Source organism: Penicillium arizonense (genome assembly GCF_001773325.1).
Source record: "Penicillium arizonense strain CBS 141311 chromosome Unknown PENARI_contig014, whole genome shotgun sequence".
Lineage (NCBI taxonomy): Eukaryota > Fungi > Ascomycota > Eurotiomycetes > Eurotiales > Aspergillaceae > Penicillium > Penicillium arizonense.
In genome coordinates this window covers 625,525-651,877 of record NW_019173291.1, presented here as the reverse complement: position 1 = coordinate 651,877, position 26,353 = coordinate 625,525, and the positions used below count along the sequence as shown (strand labels likewise).

General features: G+C 49.8%; 14 protein-coding genes across 14 annotated transcripts; 5 read left to right on the top strand and 9 right to left on the bottom strand.

Annotated features, from left to right (window-relative positions):
- Window positions 1-397: 397 nt before the first annotated feature.
- On the bottom strand, window positions 398-4,401 carry PENARI_c014G07557 (uncharacterized protein; the record flags this gene model as incomplete). The annotated part of the gene is made up of 2 exons (XM_022633557.1): window positions 398-4,328; window positions 4,373-4,401. The coding sequence occupies 2 exons, from the start codon at window positions 4,399-4,401 to the stop codon at window positions 398-400; spliced, it is 3,960 nt and encodes a 1,319-aa protein (XP_022486610.1).
- A 1,243-nt stretch (window positions 4,402-5,644) lies between these two features.
- Window positions 5,645-6,098, bottom strand: PENARI_c014G00510 (uncharacterized protein; the record flags this gene model as incomplete). The annotated part of the gene is made up of 2 exons (XM_022633402.1): window positions 5,645-6,013; window positions 6,060-6,098. The coding sequence occupies 2 exons, from the start codon at window positions 6,096-6,098 to the stop codon at window positions 5,645-5,647; spliced, it is 408 nt and encodes a 135-aa protein (XP_022486636.1).
- Window positions 6,099-6,490: 392 nt separating this feature from the next.
- On the top strand, window positions 6,491-7,296 carry his3 (imidazoleglycerol-phosphate dehydratase HIS3; the record flags this gene model as incomplete). The annotated part of the gene is made up of 2 exons (XM_022633578.1): window positions 6,491-6,809; window positions 6,881-7,296. 2 exons carry the CDS (start codon window positions 6,491-6,493, stop codon window positions 7,294-7,296), a joined length of 735 nt encoding a protein of 244 aa, XP_022486683.1.
- A 255-nt stretch (window positions 7,297-7,551) lies between these two features.
- PENARI_c014G01655 (uncharacterized protein) lies at window positions 7,552-8,260 on the bottom strand (the record flags this gene model as incomplete). Its single annotated transcript, XM_022633423.1, has 2 exons — window positions 7,552-7,859; window positions 7,927-8,260. 2 exons carry the CDS (start codon window positions 8,258-8,260, stop codon window positions 7,552-7,554), a joined length of 642 nt encoding a protein of 213 aa, XP_022486548.1.
- A 1,400-nt stretch (window positions 8,261-9,660) lies between these two features.
- PENARI_c014G08937 (glycosyltransferase family 32 protein) lies at window positions 9,661-10,900 on the bottom strand (the record flags this gene model as incomplete). The annotated part of the gene is made up of 4 exons (XM_022633581.1): window positions 9,661-9,948; window positions 10,004-10,363; window positions 10,412-10,567; window positions 10,622-10,900. 4 exons carry the CDS (start codon window positions 10,898-10,900, stop codon window positions 9,661-9,663), a joined length of 1,083 nt encoding a protein of 360 aa, XP_022486651.1.
- A 2,110-nt stretch (window positions 10,901-13,010) lies between these two features.
- On the top strand, window positions 13,011-13,259 carry PENARI_c014G01706 (uncharacterized protein; the record flags this gene model as incomplete). The annotated part of the gene is given in 2 exon segments (XM_022633425.1): window positions 13,011-13,236; window positions 13,255-13,259. The coding sequence occupies 2 exon segments, from the start codon at window positions 13,011-13,013 to the stop codon at window positions 13,257-13,259; spliced, it is 231 nt and encodes a 76-aa protein (XP_022486720.1).
- Window positions 13,260-13,341: 82 nt separating this feature from the next.
- Window positions 13,342-14,088, bottom strand: derA (putative ER-associated proteolytic system protein Der1; the record flags this gene model as incomplete). The annotated part of the gene is made up of 1 exon (XM_022633399.1): window positions 13,342-14,088. The coding sequence occupies one exon, from the start codon at window positions 14,086-14,088 to the stop codon at window positions 13,342-13,344; it is 747 nt and encodes a 248-aa protein (XP_022486706.1).
- Window positions 14,089-14,403: 315 nt separating this feature from the next.
- On the top strand, window positions 14,404-14,961 carry PENARI_c014G07360 (histone H3 family protein; the record flags this gene model as incomplete). Its single annotated transcript, XM_022633552.1, has 2 exons — window positions 14,404-14,542; window positions 14,615-14,961. The coding sequence occupies 2 exons, from the start codon at window positions 14,404-14,406 to the stop codon at window positions 14,959-14,961; spliced, it is 486 nt and encodes a 161-aa protein (XP_022486564.1).
- A 671-nt stretch (window positions 14,962-15,632) lies between these two features.
- PENARI_c014G07565 (uncharacterized protein) lies at window positions 15,633-18,749 on the bottom strand (the record flags this gene model as incomplete). The annotated part of the gene is made up of 4 exons (XM_022633559.1): window positions 15,633-17,243; window positions 17,297-17,314; window positions 17,362-17,472; window positions 17,526-18,749. 4 exons carry the CDS (start codon window positions 18,747-18,749, stop codon window positions 15,633-15,635), a joined length of 2,964 nt encoding a protein of 987 aa, XP_022486496.1.
- A 539-nt stretch (window positions 18,750-19,288) lies between these two features.
- On the bottom strand, window positions 19,289-20,461 carry PENARI_c014G05308 (uncharacterized protein; the record flags this gene model as incomplete). The annotated part of the gene is made up of 1 exon (XM_022633502.1): window positions 19,289-20,461. The coding sequence occupies one exon, from the start codon at window positions 20,459-20,461 to the stop codon at window positions 19,289-19,291; it is 1,173 nt and encodes a 390-aa protein (XP_022486701.1).
- A 927-nt stretch (window positions 20,462-21,388) lies between these two features.
- PENARI_c014G06572 (putative hydrolase, alpha/beta fold family) lies at window positions 21,389-23,027 on the top strand (the record flags this gene model as incomplete). Its single annotated transcript, XM_022633530.1, has 6 exons — window positions 21,389-22,093; window positions 22,143-22,303; window positions 22,354-22,434; window positions 22,486-22,609; window positions 22,658-22,786; window positions 22,842-23,027. 6 exons carry the CDS (start codon window positions 21,389-21,391, stop codon window positions 23,025-23,027), a joined length of 1,386 nt encoding a protein of 461 aa, XP_022486504.1.
- Window positions 23,028-23,276: 249 nt separating this feature from the next.
- Window positions 23,277-23,897, bottom strand: loc1 (the record flags this gene model as incomplete). The annotated part of the gene is made up of 2 exons (XM_022633650.1): window positions 23,277-23,543; window positions 23,607-23,897. 2 exons carry the CDS (start codon window positions 23,895-23,897, stop codon window positions 23,277-23,279), a joined length of 558 nt encoding a protein of 185 aa, XP_022486579.1.
- A 388-nt stretch (window positions 23,898-24,285) lies between these two features.
- On the top strand, window positions 24,286-25,088 carry PENARI_c014G05732 (NADH dehydrogenase [ubiquinone] 1 alpha subcomplex subunit 6; the record flags this gene model as incomplete). The annotated part of the gene is made up of 4 exons (XM_022633512.1): window positions 24,286-24,328; window positions 24,426-24,487; window positions 24,657-24,803; window positions 24,969-25,088. 4 exons carry the CDS (start codon window positions 24,286-24,288, stop codon window positions 25,086-25,088), a joined length of 372 nt encoding a protein of 123 aa, XP_022486539.1.
- Window positions 25,089-25,501: 413 nt separating this feature from the next.
- On the bottom strand, window positions 25,502-26,231 carry PENARI_c014G06155 (DNA-directed RNA polymerase core subunit RPC19; the record flags this gene model as incomplete). Its single annotated transcript, XM_022633522.1, has 4 exons — window positions 25,502-25,635; window positions 25,701-25,777; window positions 25,914-26,005; window positions 26,121-26,231. The coding sequence occupies 4 exons, from the start codon at window positions 26,229-26,231 to the stop codon at window positions 25,502-25,504; spliced, it is 414 nt and encodes a 137-aa protein (XP_022486703.1).
- Window positions 26,232-26,353: the final 122 nt, after the last annotated feature.

The following is a 26,353-nucleotide window of genomic DNA, read 5'->3' as shown; positions in this document are numbered from 1 at the left end:
CAAGCAGCAAACAGCAAACAGCAAAATGAGGATATTGATATATCCGTAAGAAGTAAAAGCAAGTCCCAAAATCCAACTGTAATGGGGAAGGAAATGGTAGGGCGAGGATATCGATGATATTTAGAAGTGAAAAAAAGCTTGCAAAATGGATGAACGGAAACGCCTGAATCAAGACAGGGTATGAACGCCAGGGGTATCGGAGCCTCCTGGCCGTGTGAGAATGGATCCACAGGGAAAAGAAAAAAATGGAAAAGAAAAGAGGAGAAGTATAGGTATGAACATGAAACCCGGGGTCGTATATATGAATCCCAGGCGGTAAAGCCAGGCTTCGTGTTGAGGGGAGGAGTTATGTACAAGGGAGAGGTGAAAGTGATGGTGTAGAGAAGATAGTGTCCGGCTATTGCAGCTCTTGCAAGTCAAGCTTGGGAGGAGTCCACTCCAGCTGTGGTGGCTTCTCGTTCGAGACGCACACAGGCGCGGGTGATGGACGCGCTGCGTCTGCTCGGCGACGTTCACGTTCTCTCAATGCGGTCCCGCTGAGGAAGCCCCTCAGTGTGGATGAGGCCATGCCGTAGGCGCTGCGGGCGCTGCCTGTACCTGTGGATACGGTACTGGATGAGCTGCGTGTGCTGCGGATACTGCTTGGTTTCTGGACCGTTGATGGTACGGCTGGGACAGGGAGAGCGAGGCGGGAGGATGGGGTGGAGCCGTAGTCGAATGGGACGGCACGGGCAGTGTGAGGGCGGACTTTGGAGGGTGGCTTTGGAGTAGTAGCGTTGGATTCGATACTGTGCATGGATTGGAGGGAGGATGTTGTTGTGAGCTGGGAGAGAGCTGGGGATTCATCGGGTGGAGACGGGCGGATTTCATCTGCTGAGATGGCGACGTCGAATTTGAGATTGTCCAGCATTGTGCCAAGGCTCGCTGCTGTTGCGGGTCGTCCGTCGCTGGCGGAGTCATCTAGTTCGGCGTCTTCGATTCCGTGGGCAAAGTTGTAGTTGCGTAGGAGATATCGACGAAGGCGGGCGACTTCCATGTCCCATCTTTGGTTCAGCGATTCCAGAACAAGCTCCACGTTGTGATTGGCGAATGGCGAAGCTTCCAGTGCGGATGCAACACTTGGCGGTGGTGCCTTGCTCAGCCGATGTCCGTGCGATTGTCCAACGCTCATCGCTGCATACAGAGATCGACGGATCGAGTTCGCCGTGGAAGTTTGAGCGCTGGCGCTAACGTCCCATCGAACATTGTCGACCTCGCGGCGCACCTTCTCGAGGGACTGGAATCGGTCTCGGTCCATACAGGAGAGGGTAAGAAGGGCACGGTTGCACTGTAGACCATTGACCAACACCGTGAAGGATTGGAGATTGATGTCGTTATTCTCACAATGTACTTCGCGCAGAAAATCATTCTCCTCCAAGACAGACGCCAGAGTATTCGCGCCTTGTAGACCAAGTTTCTGATGTTCGATCCTCAAAACCTTCAGCGACTTGTTCTTCTTAAGACCGGTCAACGCAAGGTTAAGTCCGATGCCGAAGCGTGCAACATCAAGATGCGCGTTGTCTCCACTGATATCCAAAGCCTCGAGCGTCTCATTCTCCTCAAACATCAACTGCAGCGAGCGACAGGTCTCAGGACTAGCATCGTACGGAAGCGAAGCCTTCGAAATATCCAAGAATTGAAGCGTGCGGTTCTTCCGAAGCGACTCGACCAGCTCGCGGAAATGATCTTCTTTCTTGAAATCAATCATCCGCATGGACACATGCGATGGAGTCTTATTCTTTGCAATCGCATTGAAAATGAACGAGCATCCATCGTCGAGGCGGTTCTCATTGACATGCAAATGCAGGCTGCGTGCACCGTCTACCGACATCGAGTGCATGAACATAGCCACATCCTCACCTGTCAAACCACACTGATCAAGTCGAAGCACACGAAGATTCCGGGACCGATCACTAGCCAGATAAGTAGCAATAGCATCAACGGTCTCGCGGTTGACAGCCGTCCGACTAAGAGCCAGCTCCTCAAGTCGCCAGTTGAACAGCATCTCAGCTGTGATTAGCGGCTCGGTGCCGGAAGTCCGTGAAATGCGAGACAAGTTGATTTTGCGGATTTGGCCAAAATACCCAATATACTGCTGGAGCACATCGGGGTTCAACCGACCCTGCACACCTGAAATGTTGATTGCCTCAAGTGTTGATTCTTGCGCAACAATCGTCGACAAAAGAAGATCAAGGTCATGCACGGATAATCCGCAGTCCCCAACCTCCAAAGCTCGCAGGTGACTGCGTCTCTGTGACGCGGCATCGACCAGATAGTCCAGATCTGACTCACCGAGCTTGATACCGTTGAGCACAACCCAGTCCACGCTGGTCAATTCTCGGCGGCAGACAGGGAAAATAGCTTCTGGAATGCCACATCCGGGATCCCGGGTGCCTTTCTCCAAAGTCGGCGTTGGCGTGCGTGTAAGACAGTACGAAAAGTCGAGTCGGCGCAGCCATTTACTCTTCAATGCCAGAGCGCGCACTTCCTGCGAGAGGACGGTCAGGTTTGCCTGGCCTGGAATGTTCACTGAGGAACCTCCTCGGTCGAGATGGACGTCTGCATCAACTCCGTGTACATCACGCAGACCCTGCAATGCATCAAGATTGACACCTCGGAATGAAATTGACCGGAAGAATTCGTTGTAGCGAAGTGCGCGCATGACCGCAATGAGTTCCAATGCGCTGTACCGTGAGTGGTTCGCTGAAGCCGGTTTGAGAAGACGGAAACATGGCGCATCCTCGCACTCGTGGTCGATGGTGTAGCGAATGTTGGAAGTGTCAATGTCGTAGCTAGCGGAGTAGGCGACCAGTGTACGGTCAAAGCATCCATAGTCCTCGTCTAGAGCGACAGGCGGGAAATTGTCGTCGTTTTGCAGTCCCTTTGGAACAACAAAATCATAGGGCTGCCGGGTCCACAGTGGACGTAGGAATTCAGTATGTTGTCGAATCCAACATGCAACTTCGACAGAATGAACCGAAGCCAGGAACACGTTGAAAGATTTCTTGAGAGGAACCCTGAAAGTGAGATGCAAGCTATCATCGCCATATTCCATGGACAACCCAGTCAAGTTCATCAGACCAAATGAAGTGCCTGCCTCCCAGTCTGACAATGATACCACCGATGACCGATTGTTAGTCTTCTGCATGGGCAGTAGGTGAAGCTTGTGTGAGCCAATGGCAAGGTAGCAGCCTGTAGGTGACAGCTTAGTGAGATCGTCCGAGGAAGAGCGGGTGAGTGATTTGCTGGATGCGATCTGAATAACCCGGAACATGCGGAACACCTCTGGATCATAATCCCGCTCGTGTTCCAACATACGAGTTACGTACTCGACTGAAGCCCTGCTGAACGGTAGTGGGTAGTTTGCTCTGGCCATCTTGGCAGCTTGACGGATGCCCACCATCCAGAGGTTCAATTCTTGTAAGTCAGATGTCTGCATCTGGACCAATGTGGCTTTATGGGTACGCTCGTCCAGATAGGCCACTTCGACCGTGGGTGAGAGCCGTGCATCCTCCAACATGTATACTGCAATAATGCTGTTCAGTGGGATACCAGCAGATGCATCACCGGACGCCATTAGCTGCATATCCTGTAATGAACTGATTGAGGCCACCGATTGGCGATGGGAAGCCGGCGCTCGCGTGTTGTATGAAGCGGGGACTGAAGGAAAGGCATCGGCGGCCTTGATTTGATTTTTGAAACGAACGATATGGGTATCTGTAAGAACGAGGTATTGGCTCTTTTTTCTCCACATGCCCCCGGTCGTTTGAATTTCCCCATGGTGGAGGATTGCAGATGACCAAATCCCATTTCGGGGACTGGCCGCACTGTGATCGTCTCCCACCGAGGCGACAGAGGCAGATAGAGGGTCATCGTCCTCCCAAGAGTGTAAAGACCTAAGGGATCCAAAAACCGAGGTTCGCTTCTTCTGTAAAGACTTCCTCCGCGGGCGAGGGGTCTCAATGGATGTGGAGACCTGGGGTAAAGCGGTGGTTTCCGAGCCTGCTGTGCCAGGACGACCCTTGTTGGACGTGTTAGACCATCTGTTCGGACTCTGAGACCGACCGAAGAAGCCAGAATTGCGGCGGGTTTTCTTCTCGCGAGTCAGGACATCATCCGAGGGTGTTCGGTCATGGAGCGACGGCCGGGTCGGAGGAGTCGATGTGGAGGACGGGCTGAATACGCTCAGACTCTTTCTTCGTTCCCGTTTGCCAATGATTTCGGCCATGTCGGTAATGTGAAGTGGTACAGGAACGGGGGGTATCAAGCGAAGAGCAGTGGCGCGAGTGCTGAGAAAGGAAGCTTATCTCGACGACCTCAACGTCGTTCTTACTGAGACCGGTTAGCAATAATTCTCGTCATGGCCAAATTAGAAGCAAAGATTGAGGCGTGGGAGAGAGTAAGGGGAAGGTAGTACATACTGTAAACCGTCAGGGCGCCATGGAAGCAATCAGCAATTGCTAACACCAGGGTAATCTTCCTAAAGCGGGACCTGCGACTATATCTAGGAAAACCCCAGACGCGTCTGGCACCTGTCAACAATGTGGCAAGCTGGTTGCAAGTATTCCGGAAGAGTATCTCGCCACAAATCAATAGACCAGAACGGAAGCCTGATCTGTCTGATAGTTCGTGTCACAAAGCTAATTTGAGGATATCAGAGCCGATAAGGGCAAGGGAAGAGAGGCGGGGGAGAAGGTGACGAAAACAGAAAGACGAGAACAGCGAAAATAGCGAGTGTGCCCAGGTGAGAAGGGAAGAATTTCACTCCAAGTGAAGAAGTTGAGGGGAAAAGGAGGAATGGACGGATGCAGCTAAAGATTTGCCCCAACACTGGATGTGTTTCACTTACTACAATTATTATCTGGTGACTTCAATGTTATGTAATTGTGGTGTTCTAACTTATTTCTTATTTTTACTGTTATTTATAATTTACTATATTCCCTTCAGCATGAAGATTGTGGGAAGTATAACCGTCGGCGCTTATGCCCGCATTTTAAGACATCGGCGACAAGTCGAATCCGGAGTGAATACACGTAAGAGGCTTGATCCACTCAAAATTGATAGTAGACTCTAGTGGTACTGTAGAGCAGGGATTGTTGTTGCATATCAAATGATCCTTGTCATTATGTGCCTGGTACCTGTACATGTACCTGCACTATACCTGTACCTGTACCTGTGCCTAAGCCTAAGCCTAAGCCAGGATACATTATACTTCATATATTACTTTCTTCTCACCTCCATTCCCTCATTTACTGTACAGTTTGCGATGAGATTTGCATCCAAGATCCACTCCACCTGGGATGATCGACATTTTAGGCGCTCCACGCACCATGGTGCTCTACGGCATTGGATGTGGCCCAAAGGGAGATCGCAATGAGATCAGCATGGTAATCAAGGGGAAGCTCATATCCCCAGAATCCTGGCGTCATCGGTGACGGAACCAAACGAGATCGGCGGATAAGCCTTTCCTCTCCCAGAGGAAACGGGATTTCGAAGCAGGGATATCAGGTTTGGACGTCCTGCCTTGGCGAAGCGGTCAAGCCCATATCCTGCCAATAGCAGACAACTTCTCCACGCTCTCTCTGCCCTCTGCCCTCTGCTCTCATTAAGGACGTGTACCCTGCGCCCTCTCCGCTTGCATCCGCTCTGCGCGTTTAATCTTTCGAACTAGGTCAATGTACTCCGTGACGCGTTTCTCTGCCCAGATACATCCACCCAACGTCACAGCTGCCATTTGCAGGAAGACTTTGAATTGGGGGGTCAGACCGCGGTAGACTTTGGATCCTGGGGAGATCCATTCCGAGAAACCCTCGAGTGGGCGGTGGAAGAGCCGGGAACGAAGATAGTCGCGGGAGAATATCGACGGACGGGGACGGGGTTGTGTCGCGGGGTGGGCAGGTGGACTTGGCGCGGAGAAGACGAAGGGGTGGGGAAGGTTCATGATCATATGAGCCAGGATGGAGACGGAGCCGAACTGGACGGTGTTAGCTGAGTTAGTCGAAGTTTGCTGTTCGACATACGCGGAACGCGCCGGTCATGAAGCCCTGGGCAGCGATCATGGTGATTTCCTCCGGGGGCTCGATATCGGCCCTTTGGTTTGATGGTGGTGGCATCTTGCTATATTTGAAAGCAGTTCAAGGGAATTGTTTGTATCCTTATCGATCCGAGCTTCCGCGGGGTTGCGATAAAGAGGAGGGTATAGGTGTCGTAGCTGTGGTAGGTATGGTAGGTGTGTTCAGTGATGTAAGACAAGAGTGCAGTTCAAATTGAAAATATTAAAGCGAAATATCTGGACCAGCCAGCTGAAATAGAGCAAGTAAAGGAAAGCAAAAGACGAGAGACATCTCGGTGTTTGATAATGCGGATCAACAATTCTCCCGACGACTCAGACAAAAAAGAATCCCGATTACGGAGTATCAGCTACATACTTCATACATCACACCATCTCACAATGTCTCTCTCCGCACGCACAGCGGTGGTCTCCCGCGTAACCAACGAGACTAAAATCCAAGTCTCGCTCTCCCTCGACGGCGGCCCTCTCCCCCCCTACGAGCCAACCACCCACTTCCCCGCCCCGACAGACCCCCAAGAAGCCGAAGCCGCCAAGAAGGGCATTGTCCCCCCCAAGGATGCCGGCCATGCGACACAATTCACCCCGACCCAGCAAATTACCATTAGCACCGGCATTGGGTTCCTGGACCACATGCTGCACGCGCTGGCCAAGCACGGCGGGATGAGTCTGGCTGTTCGCGCCAAGGGTGATCTATACAGTGAGTCCATACATATCATATCATATTATAATCAATTGCCCGCAATTAATCGGAATGCTAATAACCGCTAGTCGACGACCACCACACAACAGAAGATACGTTCCTCGCCGTCGGCGAAGCATTCACAAAAGCCCTCGGCGCCCGCCAATCTCTCGAGCGTTTCGGCCGCGGCGACGCACCCCTTGACGAGGCACTCTCATGGGCAGTCATTGATCTCTCCAGCCGACCGTGGGCAGTCATCGACCTCGGCTTCAAGCGCGAGAAGATCGGCGATCTCAGCACTGAGATGATCACGCACGGTTTGCAAAGCTTTGCGCAGGCTGCGGGTGTGACGTTGCATGTTGGTTGTACTTATGGTGATAATGATCACCACCGCGCTGAGAGTGCGTTTAAGGCGCTTGCTGTTGCTATTCGGACTGCTTGTAAGCGTAGGGTTGCGGGGCAAGTTGGGGCTGGGGATGTTGTTAGTACTAAGGGTGTTTTGTAAGGATCTTCGGTAGAGTGGAGAGGATGGGAAAGGAATGGGGATAGAGATAGATATAAAAGTGATGTATGAAATGAAATGAGATACGGTATATGATATAAGTTATCATCATGCATGAGCAATACTAAACCCCAACACCATAACGCCTATCCCACATCAAAGAGCCAGCTCTTCAACCCAATGCAAATGAAATCAAATCAAATCAAACCAAGTAGCAAACCCTAACGCAAGGCATAACCCAAACCAAACCATGTCAAACTAAACACCAAGAGCCTTAACAGCCCTCTCCCAATACTCCTTTCGTTCATCCGTAACAGAAGTCCCAACACAATCAGAAATATACCGGCTCCAGCCACTCTCATCACCAGCAGCAAGAGCAGTCCGCACCTCCTTAGAGCACTGCGTTGTCAAAAACCAAGCCCCAGACCCAAAGTCATAAGTGCCATCATTCCTCAGCAAATCCAACAAAGCAGCTGGATCGTTGGAGACGCTAGCTAGTTTATCGCTCAAGGCTGGGAGGGACGATGCATATTTTTTGTTGTAGGATGGCGATTGCATGTTTCGGGCTGTTTATACGATCTCAGGTCAGTATATGGTTATGGTTGTGATCAAGAATGTTTTTGGTATACTCACTCCCCTGCCCAGCAACACCCGGGAAATGATTCTTATTATATCTGAAATCATCACTCTCGAATGCCATCAGGGAAATGATAGCGGCCTGCTCGGCCTTGTTGGTCACCTTGTACGTATCGAACGACTGGGAGGTGAACTTGGCGGCTTGTTTGCCTGTTGCGCATTCGCCTTCTGCGGGTGGGTTATCGCAATCTTTGGATTTCGGGGCGATGGTTTCCATTTGGGATTGCGTTATGCTTATTGCATCGGCGCGGTTGAGGCCAGTTAGGTGGAAAGGGAAGGGCGTTGCGGTTGTTAGGGTTGTTAGGGCTAGGAGGAGGGTTGGGAGGTGCATTCTGTATTGATTTTGTTGTCTTTGTTTTGTTGTGTAGAGTGTAGAGTAGAGATGGTTGTAGGTTGAGTAGATGGCGTATAGTGGAAAAAGAGATAGTGATAGTTCCAAAGAAACCAAACCACAAGATAAAGAGAACAGTGCTCAAGTTCAGGAACGAGTAGTCAATGACTTGGAAAAAATGATATGCCAGTATAGAACGCAGAAAGAGCGCAATCCAACCCATATTTATAAACCCTACAACATACCCCCCAGAGGCGAGAGACAGCTATACGAAACACGGGGTGCTAGCGCATAATACAAAGAAGCTGGAAACATACAAAGGGGAGGGTGGGGGGCGAATACCGCCTCGAAAATACATTACTTTCCTACATAACTTACTGTAGTCCTACATAGTAGGCACAGGCGAAGGCGCGGAGAATGCCAGCCGAAGTATGTTAAATGACGGAGTTGCCCCCAAATCAAGGCAGGACAGATGACTTGTCTATTACTTGTGCATGACTACGGGGAATGAAACGGGCTAGTAAACTGAAAATTGCAGGAAAGGATAGAATAGAGAGGATTTTTGTACTGAAGAAACCCTAACTGCATGCATGTTACTGTGGTGAGACTCGCCTCGCGCTCGACCCTGCGCGGCTTGATGGAGCCAGTCGGAAAGCTTATTGTGGTTTATGGGCTAGGGCCGCTTCTTGCTGCATTGTCTATGCAAGGCACACTGGTGTTGTCATTGGATGAATGGAGTGGTTTCAAAAATGCTGAAACGCTTGTTTGGAGTTGGCGTTGACATATCACGTTTCAAGTTGTGCGGAGGTTGCATTTGTGCCGTACTTAATTGCTTTTACTGTGTCGTATTGCTAGGTTACAATGTGCAGGAAGTAAATAGATCATGTGGACTCAAAAGCCACGAGTATTGATTCATCATTCTCCCCTGGAGATCTCCGTATCAACGTGTGCATATAGAAAGAACAAAAAACAGGCCCGAGGTCCAAGATCATCACCATCACCCAGAATCGAAATCTAACTTGTTTACAAATCAATAAGGGGCCACAAAGGTGAAAGTGAAGATGAGGGGATGGTGAGAAGCCGAACGGAGCCAATCGGGACACACAGGCGTAGCGAAGCGCAGTAGCGCACATGTCCAAGCAAGTAATAAAAAGAGTAAGACAAAAACCTCAATGATTTGCTCCAGGTGAGCATTCAATCCAGGATCCCGCCACGGGATTGAGAGACACCATGCATGCGCTCATAAACAAGAAAGAAAAGAATAAAAGTATACAGTAGTAAATGCTGATGCAGAGATCGTATCTGAGGCCGTATCGATAGACAAATACAGTGAGAAGAAGAATTCAGATATCGGAAATCGCAGATATCAGTCGAATCGAAATCAAAGCAGAATCAGACATCTAGTCATCGCGTCGACCGAGTTCGTAAGAGGTTTCGGTGGCTCCGCCTGATTCTTCGTCTTCTTTGAAGCTGACTCGGCGAAGGATCGTTGGTACGGTAAGTCGTGATCGCCGTGTTGGCGAAGTCGACAAGCGCGACGGACTGAGGAGAGTAGGCACTTTTGAGTATCGGTAGCGGTATTGGGCACCGAGAAGCATAATGCGGCCGTAGCTCCACCAGAGGCAGATTCCAACGATTCCAGCAACGAGGAACCCGCACATGGTGAGGAAGACCCAATGTTGGCCCATCTTTGGTATGTTAGCTTACTGCCTTAATTTGGAATGAACTGAAACAGCGACTTACCCAGAAGATGAGACGTGCGTCCTTGCCGTGCCAGCTGTTACCCCGGTGGTGGGTAAAGAAGCTCCACGAGAACTTGTTGTACTCATCCTGCATGAGAATGCGGACGCGCCCAGCCTCGCTCGGCTTATCCTGCATGTACTCCTTCCAGATCACCGACAGGAACAGTGGACCCGTCGAATACATGACCGTGATGTAGGGGAGGAGCCAGTGGCGGTCGTACTGTTGCAGCAACTCGATCACACGTAGGAAGAAGGGGTGTTGCGGCACGGAGCCCATGGCGTCGTTGGAGATACCGGTTGGCACTGTGCGGCGAACCCAAGCGGGGTAGGAGAGGAGAGGATCTAACCGGCGGTTGCAGCCCTGCTTTCGTCAGTAAACGAACAATCTAGGTGTCACGCTAATACATACGTCGTCAAGATCAATGTAGGTTCCACCGTAGTGAGCGAGAACGAAGTACCGAATGGAATCGGCGCGCTGGATGGGGTACTTGTAGCCATCGAAGGTGTCCAGGAACCAGGGGTATTCAGCAGCAATGAAGTCGCGCGATTTTTCGTTTGTCCAGAGCTAAAGTATGGATTAGCGAATTGACCCTGAGCAAAAGATTGGGGCTGGACATACAATGTACTCATAATCCGGGTGCAGGTCGATACAGCTCTGTTGAGCCTCCACCCAGACCTCCGGAATGGTCTCATTCTTGTATGTCTGGTGAATGATCTTAGGAATGATCTGGGGTCGCTGTTCGATCAGACTGGAGTTGGGCGACGGCAGTTCAGCGCGGTGAATCGCGTCGGCCGCGGCATCTTCGACAAGTAGCGAGAGGAGAGTCGAGACACTGCGGACAAGCAGTGACAAGATGAGGAGGTTGACGAGGCAAAAGATCAGGAGACCACGCCGCATGGTGAAGGTGTAGGAGACGAGCGCGGAAATCGAGGGAACAATGCGCGGCCAATTGAACAATGCTTATAAGTCGTCAAGTCGTGTCGATGTTCAGACCCTGAGGGCGGTTGAGGTTTGAAGTGGAATGAGCGCCAATTCCACGCGGGTGAAGGAATCAAAGGAGAGGCGAGATGCGAGACGAGATGGGAGGACTAAACAGAACAGCTAAGGAGTGACGAGTGGGGAGACTAAAGAGGGAGTGAAGGCGAAAAAAAGACCCCAGCGACATAGGGGAAATACTGTACCGTACAGGGGTTCCAAGGGCCATACGAGGCTAAGGTGGCTGAGTAGAACTATTTAGGTCTAGTGTGGTGGGGCTACACAGGGGATAAACTTTTGAAACTGTTGAGTACAATACCATACTCAACATGTAGTTGTAATTAATAGTTAATAGTTAAGTTAGTGTTGGTAGTAAGTTAGTAGTGTAGCTGCACTGTCTATAATAACTAGACTTACTTGTAGAGTAAGCTGTTGAGCTCGCGTGCTGTAAATAGCCTGTGGGGGAAATCTCCACTCAACCTATTCAGGTAAGTACTTTGAACCGAGAAGCCGAGGCTGGGCTAATGCGCCCAGCATAGCATCTTGTCCACTTACAGCCCCAGAATATAGGCACGTTTAAACGCTAAAGCAGATAATAATCTTACTATACAATGTAATCCTGAAACAGCGCATATACACGTAGCCCTGAGATAAGAACGCCTTTGCCATTGTGATCTATTCCGGTTGCCTAAGAGCACAGAACCAACCTTCAATATCGTGGAATTACCACCGATTCGCCGACACAGCACCAGACATTGAACGTGGGGCCTTCATAAAATGGTACGGCTGGAGACTTCTACACGAATACGCTCATAAGATAATACATGTAGCCAAGAGCGCATTAAAATAATGTAACTGTATAACTAACTGTAAAAAATTCAAACTACTGCCTAGTGTACCACAACCACCACTGACATACGAATACGATTACCATGGGAACACACTATCACTCCACATAATCACTTGGCTCTGGTACGTTGAAATCGCCCCCACAAACCCGCTAGGCTGGCGTCAGCCTAGTCCACCAGCCCACGGTTCACCCACTCAATCTTGCACTCGAATAGCTACACTTCACTTTCTGCATCTTGACGTATCACTGCACTGCCGACAAGATCGGCAGTCGTGTCTTCTCCGGACTCCAGGTTTCGATGTGATCAGCGCTTTGTGACGTGGGTGGGTTGGGGGCTAGGCGTTACAACGTTAGTAGTCCCTGTTGCTAACTCGATAGGGATTGATATACAGATGTACATTGACCTAGCATCCACTGTACAGATTACTATGTCCTATCACTTATATGTCTACCACTCTCCATCACTTCTACTGTAGCACACCGGTGTATTAGGTCGCGCAGATCGCCTGCCGTGCGATGATTATCACAAGGGACAGCGCTGTGATCGGCCGTGTTTTGGCTGTTTTGGTGACTGGAGTGGCTGGTTAGAACTAATGATGTTGATGATTATTCCTATTCGATATAAGCAGCGTACAGTAACATGGTAAGTTAGCTATAGTTAGCTAATGTATCTGCCTGTCAACTGAAACGCGGCTGTGGCTAAGTCGGAATGCGTCACTTACATGTACTTGTAGCTTATTCTGTTCTAATTATATTTAAGGATTGCACTACGTCAATGTCAGCATCGATCAGGTTATCTTGCAGGCCTATATGAGGCGGTACAGCTATGTACATGTACATGTACCTGTACTCGCCCTTGACTTGGCTGTAAGGTGTTTAGTTCAATGCATGGATCACGCGGTGTTTGTACTCTATTTTACTTTAAAATAAACAGAGGGACGTGCGTTTGGTGCGTCAAGTGTCTCATGTTTCATGTACTCTCATCTATCTCAAGGGATAACTGCTTTGAATGATGATATGATTTGGGAATGAATGACAATAATTGGGTATCTCGGCGATTTCAATGCAAATAAAAATTAAACACATACAGGCTCTCGAGGTATCGGCTGAACCTAATCTGAGGGTCCTTCCACACATCACAAGGAGGCCCGGGGTCAAAAGGCACATGTCATATCAGACAAAATGATCACCGACTACCTTTGGCTACCTTCATCGCATCGTTCTTCCGGAAAAGCCAAGTGGTGCTGCGTCACCGTTATCAAGCTCCAGGTCCGCTGTGCACTTCTGGAATACTCTCACCGGGCGCGAGTTGGGCAACGGGCTTTGGCTACCGTTCAGCTTCTTGCTGAATACTCCACAAGCCCAAGCATCGTCATAAAAGTACGGAAGCCACCAGATTCACGGATCGGTATCTTTACTATACCAGTGTAGATGTCGATCTTCCAGATATGTGGTTGACCATCGGATTTCGACGCGATAGATGGAATCTCCAATTCCATGTGGATCCGTCCATTCATCGGACTTCAGGCGCTGCAGCCGCCACAAATTCCCGGTTCACAGTTGTTGCACCCATATTACGCTCACTGGCAGCAGGTCTAGCCTCAAAAATACGGCGCCACCACCGAGGCGGATCAAATGGCCGGTGGCCACCATGCAGAGGCGGGTAAACGTCATTGAAGAAGTACCAAATATGGCCAACAACAACACCGAGAATCTCATCCTTGGGCACAGTCTTATGCACTATCAAACTGAATCCCATCAACACCCAAGGCAGGTAAGGCGCCGTGAAAACCAACAGTCCCAAGAAACTAAGACGAGTATCGGGGTTGCGGCGGGCCCAGATGTAAACCAGGCTGGATGAAAGCGCCGAGCCAAGAAACGGTAATGAAAGGAAAGGCGAGATGATGAGGAGGCAAGTCATGGCGTAGAAAATCAGCCATGCGAAGTGAGCCGGGGAGCGGCCGGATGATTCCTCCAACAGGCGGGAGTATCGCTGTAGGAAGAAGACATGGAATAGTAAGTCGAGATTGAGCGGTCCGAAATAGAGGAATGTCGTTAGAAGTCGCCAGTATTGCGATTTGACGTATACCGAGCGGAAGCTGTAGAATAGCTGGAATGGGGTCACGATGTGGCATTGTACTAGCAGCGACGTTACCACCGTGGCTACCGTCCACCACCGGGTGACGGGTGGCATCTCATAGAACCATTGCTCGAGAGGGAATTGGCCTGGTTGCCCATTGTTCTCCCAGAGAGCAGCCATGTTGATGAGAAAGAGGTGAGAGAGTAAGTGAAAGTAGATCTCCAGGTGTCCTTCGATAAGGCCAGATATCACGTGCCATGACGCGTGAACAAACACGGGGGCTGGGACGCTAACACCGAAATAGTTCATATTGAGATTTATTCTTCCCCTCGAGGGCTACCTGTGCATCTATACTCGAATAACGAATACTGGGATACAAAGGCAACCCGCTATCGCCTCGCCTAACTACCAGGCCGCAATTGATCGCGTGTCAACGCCCCCAAACAAACACGCGCCAGCGCACGTCATTCTCCTACATCCCCAATGCCACCTAAAATGGCACGAAAGTCAGCACCAGGCAGCGCACAAAAGGGTCGCAAAACAGCTGCGACAGCTGCCGCAAATGAGTCACCAATACAAGCGCGCAAAGCCGCGAAAGGGAAGCAACCCGCAAAGACAGCTGCCGATGTCCAACGTATGTCTATCCCAACCCTCACCCTCACCGTCCTCTCAATGCAATCCAAACCAATCTAACAACCAAACCCAGCGGGCGACCCAACCCCTACAGGGCGCCGCCGCCGCTACAAACCAGGCACAAAAGCCCTAAAAGAAATCCGCCAATACCAACGCGGCTATGAGCTGCTCATCGCGAAACTACCCTTTGCCCGCTTAGTCCGTGAAGTGGCGCTCGACCTTCTCCCCGCTGACGTCGGTGCCGAATTGCGCTGGCAGTCGCATGCTATTCAAGCGCTGCAGGAGGCTGCCGAGGCTTTCCTTGTTCATCTATTTGAGGATACGAATCTTTGCGCATTGCATGCTAAGCGGGTTACTATTATGCAGAAGGATATTCAGCTTGCGAGGAGGATTCGGGGTGTGTGGGGTGGTTTAGGGTGATTTAGGGTGATTTCTTGTTTTTGTTTCATTTGATTTCATTGGATGGTGCGTTGTTAAATGCGAGGATTTATTAATTCGGTGGGTTATTTGCGGACCTTTTAACCTCTTTTCTTTCTTTCGTGTTGATTGATTGAGGTGGGTTCAGCTGGCGTATTGAGGGCATGGAGTTTAATGCGGTGGTGTTTTCTGATATTTTCGATACTGCTGGCTCTCGAGCTTTCGAGCTTTCGTTCGCGTGCAGTTGCGCTTGCATTGCATTTGCATTTGCGTTTGTCGCTGTGCGCTGGGGTATACCAAGGACCTTTGTACATTATGGATGTCGGATGTTCCTGTCTTTTCCTACTTTCCTATATGGAGTGAAGCAATTCATGGTCTTCTCGAGGTACTATCCTCGTTGAAGCATTCAACTTATCATCCTACGGTAAATATGAAAATAAACAGTGGTGATTGGGGTGGGGTCATGGCATTAAATGTGGTCCATGATTGAAAGAAATATCAGGTTGAGAATAACCGAAGAAAAAAGCAAACGCCTTCCCTGGGTAGCCATCAAATGGTATCATAACGAAGCGCTCCCATAACAATGAGCTTGAAACAAAGGGTAAAGACAAGATAGATGGGGCTGTTAATAAAGCAAGAAAGAAGTCAAAAATCAAAACCATCAAGAGAGGTCCCTAAGCAAAGCGACTCAAACCTGGGGGAAGGCCTGCCACCAAGCGCTGGCCTTCTTCGCGAACGCCCTGGGCCTCCTCGCTCTTGCCCTGTCGTTCTAGGGTCTCGGCCAGCATATCATCAGTGACACTCGCCCACAAGCGGTCGTTTGCGCGTTTGGCCATGGCGCGGCCAGCACGCGCGCTCTTCTCGGCTTGCTCGCCGACTACGCCGCGGAAATACTTCCAGCTCATGAAGGTGAGCGTCATGCAGGTGATCTGGCTGTTGCTGATAGCTGTGGCAGACTGGAGCGCTTGTTGGAGGTATTGTTTGGTCTGAATGGTTGATTCGGATTGGAAAGTTGCGCAAACTAGGTAGTAGGCGGCCTGGATGTACTTGTTTGGACTGCTTTGGCAGAAGGGCTCGATGGTGGCTAGAACGGTTGGTAGCAGGGAGTGCGAGGGGTGGGCCGGATCGCGGATTATCAGGACGCTGTTGATACCAGCGAGGATGCGCGTGTCACGGCATGGGTCGTTCCGGGCTGTCTTGCTGGTTGATGCGTTGAGAGACAGAAGTGGCGATTGGAAGACGGCTAGTGCGGTCTTGAGATCGCCAGTTGCCTGTGCGATGGTACCGGCCGCATATTCCATTAAGCATTCAATGGTGTCCGGAAGTGTGGAGCCAAACTCTTGGAAGACCTGTTGCAGGTTATTGAGAGTTTGGCTGGCGAGCTCCCAGTCGGTTCGAGAACACGCCAGGAAAACCTTCTGCAGAAGGAAGTTGCAATAAAGAGACTGACGCCATTGCACTCGTCGGTTGGCATTGGCCATGGACTCCGAAATCTCTTGAGGGACCCTGAAGTTGCCCTGGATCATGCGAAGCCCTTCCTCGAGATATTTCTCTGCTTTCCGGCCATCGTATGAGTTTTTAGCACTGAGTGTGATCGAACTGAGGAAGTAGCAAAGTGCATATAGGTCGTGCTGGGGAAGCCAATTAAAGCTCAACCACAATGTCCCATTCTGGACTAGCAAGATATCACCGGTGTCAATCGAGGAGGGTCCGGCGGACTTTCCATTGAGTGGGACGGAGAATGACCCATCGGGACGCCAGTTGGTGTCACCAAGTGTCTCATCCATCAAAGCCTGCATGATCTTCAATTTCTGACCGGATTGGTTGACATCGTACTCAAGAAGGCTGCAGCAGATATCTACCATCTGGATCAAGGTCGTAAGTTGGGGGATATGGCGAAGCTCATCATTTAGTTGATGGCTACGCGCAGCAGCCACGGCACGCTGCGCTTGCTCAATCGAGTCCGAGTTCGTCCCTTGCTGCAAGTGCGCCAGTGATTCGATAACAGCCGCCATTGCTGAGACAGCCTTGTCTCCGTTCCGACTTGCCATGGCTGTAATCTTGTGAAGGTGCTGCAGTGCCTGCACAGAGTCTTGGTGTGATGGAGACGACAATGAGAGCGTTACTCGAAGGAAACGGAATGCGTACTCCCACGCAGCATGGCGATATGCTTCCACGTCCTGAATCATGCCATCGACAGCTTTCAAGGAAGCTTTGGGGTTAGACTTGTGGATCATTCGCGCCAAGAGATGCTGCATGCTGTACTTTAAATCAAGCATACGGTTCTATAAAAAGTCAGTAACTAAGACATATTCTCTCAGAGGTTCTTTTGACTGACTCGTTCACAAAGATCGATCTGTATCGGGTTAGCTTTGCTTCTAGACATAAGAGAAATGAACATACTCCTTTGCTTAATGCGGTTTCTGCCTCGATATCATTGTCCGTTTCCTCGAACAACGTACGCGCATAGCGAAGTCTCACAAGCGCTTCTTTGCGTGGTTGCAAGCGCCAGTTCTACTATTTGATTAGCTTTCGATGGCAGGCTATACACCGAGGCGTTCACAAACCTTCAAGACAGCCTCTAAACAGCCCAGTCCCGTAGCGACTAGTTTGTAATATTCCTCAACATCCGCCTCACGTGTAGCAAGGGACGTGGTTGTTCCATGAGAATGAGCAGCGTTGAGATATTCATCGGCCAAGGACAACAAGAGAACCTGATAGTCGACTGGGGGTTTCGCAGGTTTGGCAGCTGGAGGCTTCCCATTCTTTTCAGCAGAATGCTGACTCGGGCGCTTCTTTTCCACGTGCTGCGTGGTCTGCTGCTTCTTCGGTGTCTGATTTTGCGTCCGTATCTTTGCTTGAACGTCGGGAGAAGGGGCTGGTACCATGACTTGCGGCTTAGAATGCATCACTGGTGATGAGGCTGGCTGGGGTCGTTTCGGCGTTGCAATAGGAGTTGCATGGATCTGCTGGGTTTCAACTTTGGGGGAGATGTGAGGTTGCTTAGGTTCGACTTTGATGATGGGTTGTGGTTGCGGTTGCGTCTGAGGCTGAGGCTGCGGTTGTAGTTGGGAGTGTGGTTTCGGTGGTTGACTTGGTTGCTGCTGGATATGGATATTTGCTGGTCCTTGGTTGCTTGGAGTCTTCAGCCTAGGGCTAGCAGCAGGCGGAGCAACATGGACAGGTGCAGCTGGTGGGCCAAATGAAGGTCCCGGGGGTATTTGCGAAGGGCTTGCATTTGGCATAATAGGTGGCTCGGCATATTGAGGGAGTTGGGTGTATCGGGACCGCGGGGCAGTAGGCAGAGGTTGTTGTACAAACAATTGCGCGGGATTCACAAACTGATGCTGTAAGTCTTCTTGCTGGATTGGTTGTTGAATCTGAGGAGGTGGAGGTGCGGGTGCATGCACAGATGCAGGGGGAGGTGCAGATGCAGGAGCAGGAGCAGGTCCAGGCCGAGGTGGAGGTGACTGTAGCTGAGGGAGAAATTGTGGTTGCGGCTGAGGTTGGGGTTGCGGTGGTTGTTGGAGAGGTTGCTGCAATTGAAGTGGCTGCTGCGGAGGAGTTTGTGAGGGATGACGCGGCTGTACTTGCTGCTGGGGTTGAGAATATGTCGATGGATACGAGTATCCCATCATCGAGGGAGGATACATCCCCGGCTTCCCATAGCCATCATAGGGTGCTGGCGGAGGGCCGGCATTATACAGCATCTGCGGGGGCAGTGGCCCATGCTGATACGGCGGTGGTATATACTGCGGATATTGCCCGTGGCCGGGGGGTGGGAAGCTCATCCCGAAATGCACTGCTCATAAAAGCGAAAAGCGAGTAGTTAAACTCGTGAGTTGGTCGTGGTGTGGTCCGAAGAAACCCCAGGCGGTCAGCTGATAAGGATGCGATAATGTACTGGGAACTTGTCTTGGCTTTGTTTGACTCAATATCTTTGGTCTATTTCTTGCTCATTTGACGAAATACGCTCCATATCTTGAAATTAAAATTGTATCTTTTCTTACTTGCTTTTCCCCTAAGTTAGCGGCATCTATATACTCCATATATGTAGCTCTCATGGGTCGACAGAACCGATATTACAGTTACAACAAGGACGTTTCCTTTCCCAAAGAAGCAAAAGCGGAAGCGAACCAAAAGGTCGACCTGTGTTGCCTTAAATATGATGGTAAATACTGATTGATAAAAAAACCCCAAATGAAGCCGCTAGGCTAGACCGATGCTCACTATACACTGACAAACTGCCAAAACCCAACATTAACCCTAATTTGCGCCTCCAACTCCAAAAATGCTTGTAACAACCCAAACGCCTCTCGTGCAGCAAACCTTAAAGATTGCGAAGTGATGAATAAAGCTGATTGATGGGCGAATTACCCATAGCAGGATCAATGATTTCCTCGCCCAAACTCGGCGTGAAGGAAAGCGCTGGGTGTTCACGCACCGTCCAGGGACAAAGCTCGTTGCAATTCTCCACGCTGATTGATGGTTCAGCCGGGTGGATTCTCTGATTTCCCCAGGCTGAGTCAGGAGTGGAACTTGTGCCTCCGAGATTTCGCTCGGTCCAGAATGAATACGTCGCCTTGTTTGACTTTTCAATGTGGAATGGCTGCTTCCGTGGGCATTTCAACGTCGTGTCACATGCACTGCAAACCGAGATGCGCTTGCATGATGAACAGAATGAGTCGAATAGGCGGCATATGGTGGTTTGGTAGACGCTTGACAGCCAGAGGTCAACTGATCGATGTGCACATCCGAATCGTGGTGTCATGAAATCTTCCTTTCCAACTTGACCTGGTTCGGTGGTGAGCTGATATTCCGTGCAAATAACCAGCTGGTTGTTATGGTCGAGTTCCGGGAACAGGGAAGTCTTCAGCTCCGTTGGACCATACTGCTCGGTGCATGTATGCCAACAATAACGTTCGTCGACGGCATTTCCAAATTCTGATTTCAAAGCTTGCAGCGTGATTTGTCGTGCGCGTACATGATCCACAAGATCAAGTTTATCCCGGAAGGTCAACTTTTTGCATGGACAAAGGTCGACAATTCCGGCCAACTCGCCAACATTGCACGTTCGCTGGTCTGCCTTGCGTCTCAACTCTTTCGGCGAGAAAGCGGCTCGAGGATGAAGCTTCAGACACTTCGAGCAAAGCTTCCAGCGGCTGTTCTCAAGTAGGTTGAGGAATGACCATCGCGGGGTAACGAAGTTGTGACCATTACGGTAATGATGGAAGAGCGGCGCAAAGTCTCGAGCGAACCGGAGGGACTTCGAGAATAGGATTTCGCCGGAGATGGCGAACATGCGCTTGCAAGTCAGTGCAAGGGCTGCCTCCGGCAGTACTGTCAAATGGGAAACGATTTCCAGTAATAGTTCAGTGGGTAATTCCATAAGATAGCAACGGCCGGAGCCATCTTCCTGCTTCTTCGACCGTTTTGGTGACCACGGTCTCATCTTGATTATGATTTTAACCTTCTCTGTGGCGCGAAAAAACCGATCGGACATGTTGGAAGGTAACTCTCTTATTAGGGTCATGGGGGGTGAGGCCGGCCTTTATCTGAAGCAAAAAGAGTCGAAAATGAGCACGGGTGTCACTGAAGTATCATATTGGAATCAAGTGTAGCGCGTGACAAAAGGCATCAGAAGAAAAGGAAAGATGGATCTTTTGACCTTGAGGTAGTCTTATGAATGATTGAATTGCACGAAAACGGACCATGGGACAAGGTCACAATAAGTTATCAGCATTACATATAGGGCTTATATGATTCTGGTCATTCTTTGTCCGATGATCCCTATGCATAACGCCGGATATCTCAACATCTACTGCTTTTGTCTGCAGAGACATTTCTCAGACAGACATAGCCATTGTCGGAAAACATGGGGATATCTCCTTGCATTTGATGCCGGAAGTTATCAAGGGCTTCCGGATACGGAAGCCCATGTTGCCGCATTAAGCATCATAGCATCATCACTTCATTATCACAACAGAACGCCTTGGCCTTCACCAGATAAGATGTATAGGGTGTATCAAATCTATGCTCGGGCCTAGTATGATATTGTCAACTGACTTAAAACAATTCAGATGACTGACAGATGTCAGATGTGCGATTGTATCATGTGACATTCATGTGATTGCTGAGTCAGGATGTGGTCACGTGGGATAAGTTTCAGATTGCGATAAGAACATCTTAGTCATGCCCCAATCGGGTAATGCCGAGGTCCCTTGAAGCGTTTTTTGCTTTTTATGTTCCAAGCCACTTTTCTCTACTCGAGAAACAAGCAGAAGGGTCGTCATTCTTGAACATATACCAGAACATTCATTTCATTTTAGACTTGATTTCAGCGTTTTGCATCCACATCCTCATGCACCATCTCGTATCAACTCTGCTTGAATCTTTTCCCCTATCGGTTCTCTTATCAGGACTGATTGCTATGGGTTTGCTCTCATGGCTTCGTCCTAAGGGCCGCATATCATTCTATCACTCCAAGGATAACCAGTTGACGTTGACTAAGGTTTCCGGCACTGCAGCCAAAGAACAGACCACGTTTGTTGATATCTGTCGGTCTGCAACACCAGACACATGCAACTTGAACCCATTCTTGTTCAATGGGCACCTGCAGACCTTTTGGACAGTCCTGAAACATGATAATGTCCCAGTCTACTACAAACGCAAAATGTTCGAGTCGGACAGTCCTGCATTCACGGGGCAGTATGCTATCGATTTCGTGGTTGCACCGTACGACATGCCCAAGGACCCGGAATTGACTGATCAAGCGAGGAGATATACCCAAGAGTCTGGAATGCCGCCACGCACCTCGTTCTTTACACAGGATGAGTTTGCTGATTTGCCTTCTGATGATACCAAGCCTATGCTTGTGGTTCTTCACGGCTTGAGTGGTGGCTCCCACGAAGTATACTTGCGCCATATCCTGGCACCGCTTGTGAAGGACGGGGCATGGGAGGCATGTGTTGTCAACTCTAGAGGTTGTTCGCAGACCAAGATTAGTACTGGCGTGCTCTATAATGCCCGGGCTACTTGGGATGTTCGCCAGTCTGTGAAATGGATCAGGAGAAAGTTCCCCAATCGCCCCCTTTTCGGAATTGGTTTCTCGCTTGGAGCCAATATTCTCGCTAATGTATGTTTCCTCGTGGTAACTATGCAACTATTTACTGACAATCTTTTAGTACCTGGGAGAAGAGGGAGATGCCTGTCAATTGAAGGCAGCCGTCCTTTGTGCAAGCCCATGGAACTTGGACGTCAGCTCTTCATACTTGCAAAGTACCTGGATTGGCAAGGAGGTATACAGCAAAACGATGGGCGCCAGCATGAAAAGGCTCTTTGAACAGTGAGTGCCATTGCCCTGTTTATCCAATTGAAGCTAACACTGAATAACAGACATGTCGAGGCCATCTCCAAAAATCCTCGCATTGATGTCGATGCCGTGAGGAACAGTACTTACTTGCATGAATTCGACCGGTAAGCCTACCCTCGCTACACAGAGAATACAACTCTAACGTGGATCAACAGCGCCTTGCAATGCCCAAGCTGGGGCTATCCTACCGAGGGAGCGTATTACCGTGATGCCGCTTCCACTGATTCAATGCTTGCTATCCGTATCCCTTTCCTTAGTGTTCAAGCAGAGGATGACCCAGTAAGTCATGGAACCATCGCAAACACGAATTGCCACTAACGGCACTAGATCGCCTGTCGAGCTAGTCTACCCTTCCATGAGATGACCCAAACACCATATGGAGTCATGTTGACTACGTCTTGGGGTGGTCATTTGGGTTGGTTCGAGTTTGGAGGGTCAAGATGGTTTGTCAAGCCGGTATGTGATACGTCAAACAAAGATTTTTGACGAACTCACACTAATCTCTGCTTAGGTGACAACCTTCCTGAACAAGATGGCTCGGGAAATCGATACTCAGATCCCTGGTATTGTCGAACACCCCGAGAAACTTCCTGGCAACATCGCCCATCACGACGACCCCAACAAAGATCCCGATATGGCACCTAAGCCCGAGTTCAAACCTATGCGACGCAAACTCGCCTTGCCTTTGGGACAGTAATAGACAGTCCCTTCAACACTTTTCAACAATATCGCTGCCACTACTCTGCTGCCACTACTCTGCTGCCACTACTCTGCTCAACTTTAGCGATGCGGCATTCATGTACAACGGGAACACCCCCACAAGCGCGATTTCATGATGATGGTTCAATTCCGATAGACATAGATAAACTGGTGAAAACGCCGAACCCCGATATCTAAGTACATAAACAAAGTATATAGACAATACACCATTTAAGACTTTTTGGTTTCAAGCAAATGCAACGCTCTTCTTCTTTCCCTTAGCCGATTTTGAGACACTCGTAGACTCCGCCTTGTCGGCGTTCTTGCCCTTCTTCTTGTTCCGGATTGAATCCTTGACGTTCTCAAGCTTGTTCTTCTTCTCTGCAATCCGGGCCTCGGTCTCCTTCTTCTTGGCTTCGCGAATTTCTTCTAATTGGCGGGCCTTCATCATCTTGGACTCGATTTGGCCTTCCTTTTCAGCATTTACCATGGCAAGGATGGTCATCATGCCCTCCTATGAGAGAATATTAGTATGAGATCTGACAATTGCAATGGAAAGTAAGAGGAGACAACATACCTGATCATCGACAAAGGTCTTGCCCTTCTTCTTGCCCTTAGGCTTGACAACCCCAACGGGTGTGATGGCGTTCAACTCAGGCAAATCCAGCTCCTTTTCGGTGTATACCCTCTTCTTCTTTTTCTTCAAGTTTTCTTGCATAGTCCGAGGCTTGGACTTCATTTCCTGTGGCGGGGGACGCTTGGGGGCATTTTTCTTGCTGACGCGCGAGGCAGATCCTAGGGTAGGCTTAGAGCCCTTTGCGCCTCCAGATGCAGCACCCTTGTGAGCGGGTTTGGAAATAGGCGCCATTTGGTAGCGGTTGCGAAAGCAGACAATTGATTCGGTCGAAGTGGACTGAGGTGGGAGACAACGTAGAGATTGACGACGTAGCAAGAAAAGAGTTGCAAAGACGTCAACAACTCAAATGCGAGACAGATAACCCCGTGAATTGAAAGATATCAAGAAAATCCGACTGAAAAAAATAAGAGCAAAGAAGCGTCGCGCTGATGGTCCAATCCCCAAAGTCGCAAAAGAAATTTTTTGAAAAGGAAGGCGGTGAGTCCGGCCACTTCCACCACCAACCTCAGACCGAAACCTCCACCTTCGAGCTTGCCAGGAACCCTCGCTCAATTCCCTCCCCCGTCTCCGTTCTCAGGGTTTGAATTGTACGGCTTTGAGTACCTTTACCTCCGCCAATATGACTATCAACCCTACCTTCCTGGCGCAGCGCACGCGCTCCTGTACGTTCCCTTCCCCGATCTGTTCCGCCGTCCACCCGGGGGGGGATCTTCAATGGGGTCCTTGCAGTCGAGAGAGGTGCTAATGTTGTTTGTTTAGCTGTTAACTGGGGAGACGCCAAATACAGAGTCCTCAAGTCTTACCGCGAATGGCTCCGTGCGGTCAGTTTACCCAATCCCTGTACACCAACTCCCTTGATGCGCCTCTTTACACGCATTGATTGTGGATTTATATCGCTTGATCAATTAGCTTCATCGATTCGCTTTCTTCGCCTCAAATGCGATGGTTCAACTGTGGAGTACTTGAGCTAACGTGGTATACCCAATATAGTCCCCCGAGATCCAGACCATGTACTCTCTCGGCATGCCCGTATCCGCCATCCGCACCAAGATCCGCCAGGAGTTCGAGAAGCACCGTTATGTCAGCCAAATCTCCGTTGTTGACGTCCTGCTCTACAAGAGCCACGCCGAGTTCCAGGTTAGTTCCACCGTTCATACGTTGCGGGCTTATGACTTCGACACGGGGATATATTAAAGCAAGAACGGCCTCCACCATACCTTCGCTATACCGTCTCATTTGATTGTCTACCATCGCAGCCACCCCGCATTGCCAAATACAATACTGACGCATCATTTAACACAGGAAACCCTTAACTACTGGAAGCAGCTTTCCCACGTTATGAAGTACTTCCGCCCAGAAGAGGACCCTGGCGCGCGGCTACCCCGCAATTTCGTCTCGGGTTTCCTCGAGGGCCGCAATTAGATCCTCTTTCTCTGCTTTTCTCTCTATTTCCTATCCTCTTTGCCTCGTTTCTGGTCCACGGTGTGGCAGGGACTGTGCCGCCGATAGACATGATGTGTACATATTGTCTGAATAAGTCATTCCATTTCCTATGTCGTTTATAATGCTGTGTACCTAGGTAGGTAAGTGCCAGCCTCGGTAGCTTACAGTATAATAGTAGTGAACTAGAGCATATACACATCACACGAAGAACAAGAACAAATGTCTATCTTCGAATATATCCAACTTCTCAAGCTATGTAATGAATCAAAAGCGAACGTCTCATGTTCTCATGTCTGAGATCAAATACTTTTCCCTCTACCCAAAACGCCATAAATAATACACATATGCAACCATGGACATCCATGGACATCCATGAATCTGGATTCCTCCACTCACGCCTCCATGCGGTTTCCGCTCTCCTCGTTGAATTGATCACGGGCAGCTGTGAACTTCTCCGTTACTACATCGCACAGGTCCATCAGGTCATTGAAACCCTTCTCCAGAGCTTCGAGTGCGGTGGTGGAGTCTGAGTCGACCAGAGTTAGTACCTGTACTGTCCTTTCAAATGATATAAAGGAAGTAATAACATACCGGTAGTCTGGATACGAACGTTCATCTTCGGGTCTGAGGGGTGGGGAATGGTATATCCGCAGAACTCGACAGCGGGGCTATATCCAAAGGTCAGAAACGATTCGGATTCCCTCTATATCATACGAAGTATGAGAATGGAGAATATCCGCGAGTGCATAGATATATATAGTCCCCGCAAATATCCCATCCACCTTCCAAGGTAGAAAAACTCACTTCTTCATAATGGCATAGCGCAGCGCATTACCCATAGTGTGACCCTCGCCCTCGAACTGGAAGGAAGCAGCGGTCTCGGTGGCGCCGGGGAGCTGTAGGTAGAAAACCCAGTGAATTAGTATTCATTTCTAGAATGGTAGAATGGGACAATCCATATATGCGGATTCATCTATTCCCGGCGTTGATTGAATGGGTATGGGTACGTACCACGACAATCTGCTTCTCGTCCAGGGTGACTTCCTGGGGGACTTGCTCGACTTGTTGTTCGGCGTCCATCATGGACTGGTCTTGGTCTTGGGAGTGGACTGAGCCAGGCATTTTGGGTGGTTTGCGGTTGGTTGGTTGCTTGTCTAGGGCGTGGAATTGGGGGTGTGTGGGCAGGAGGTGGTTTGCTTGCTGTGTTGGGGATATGGCAACACAGAGGTTTGCTGTTATCGCTA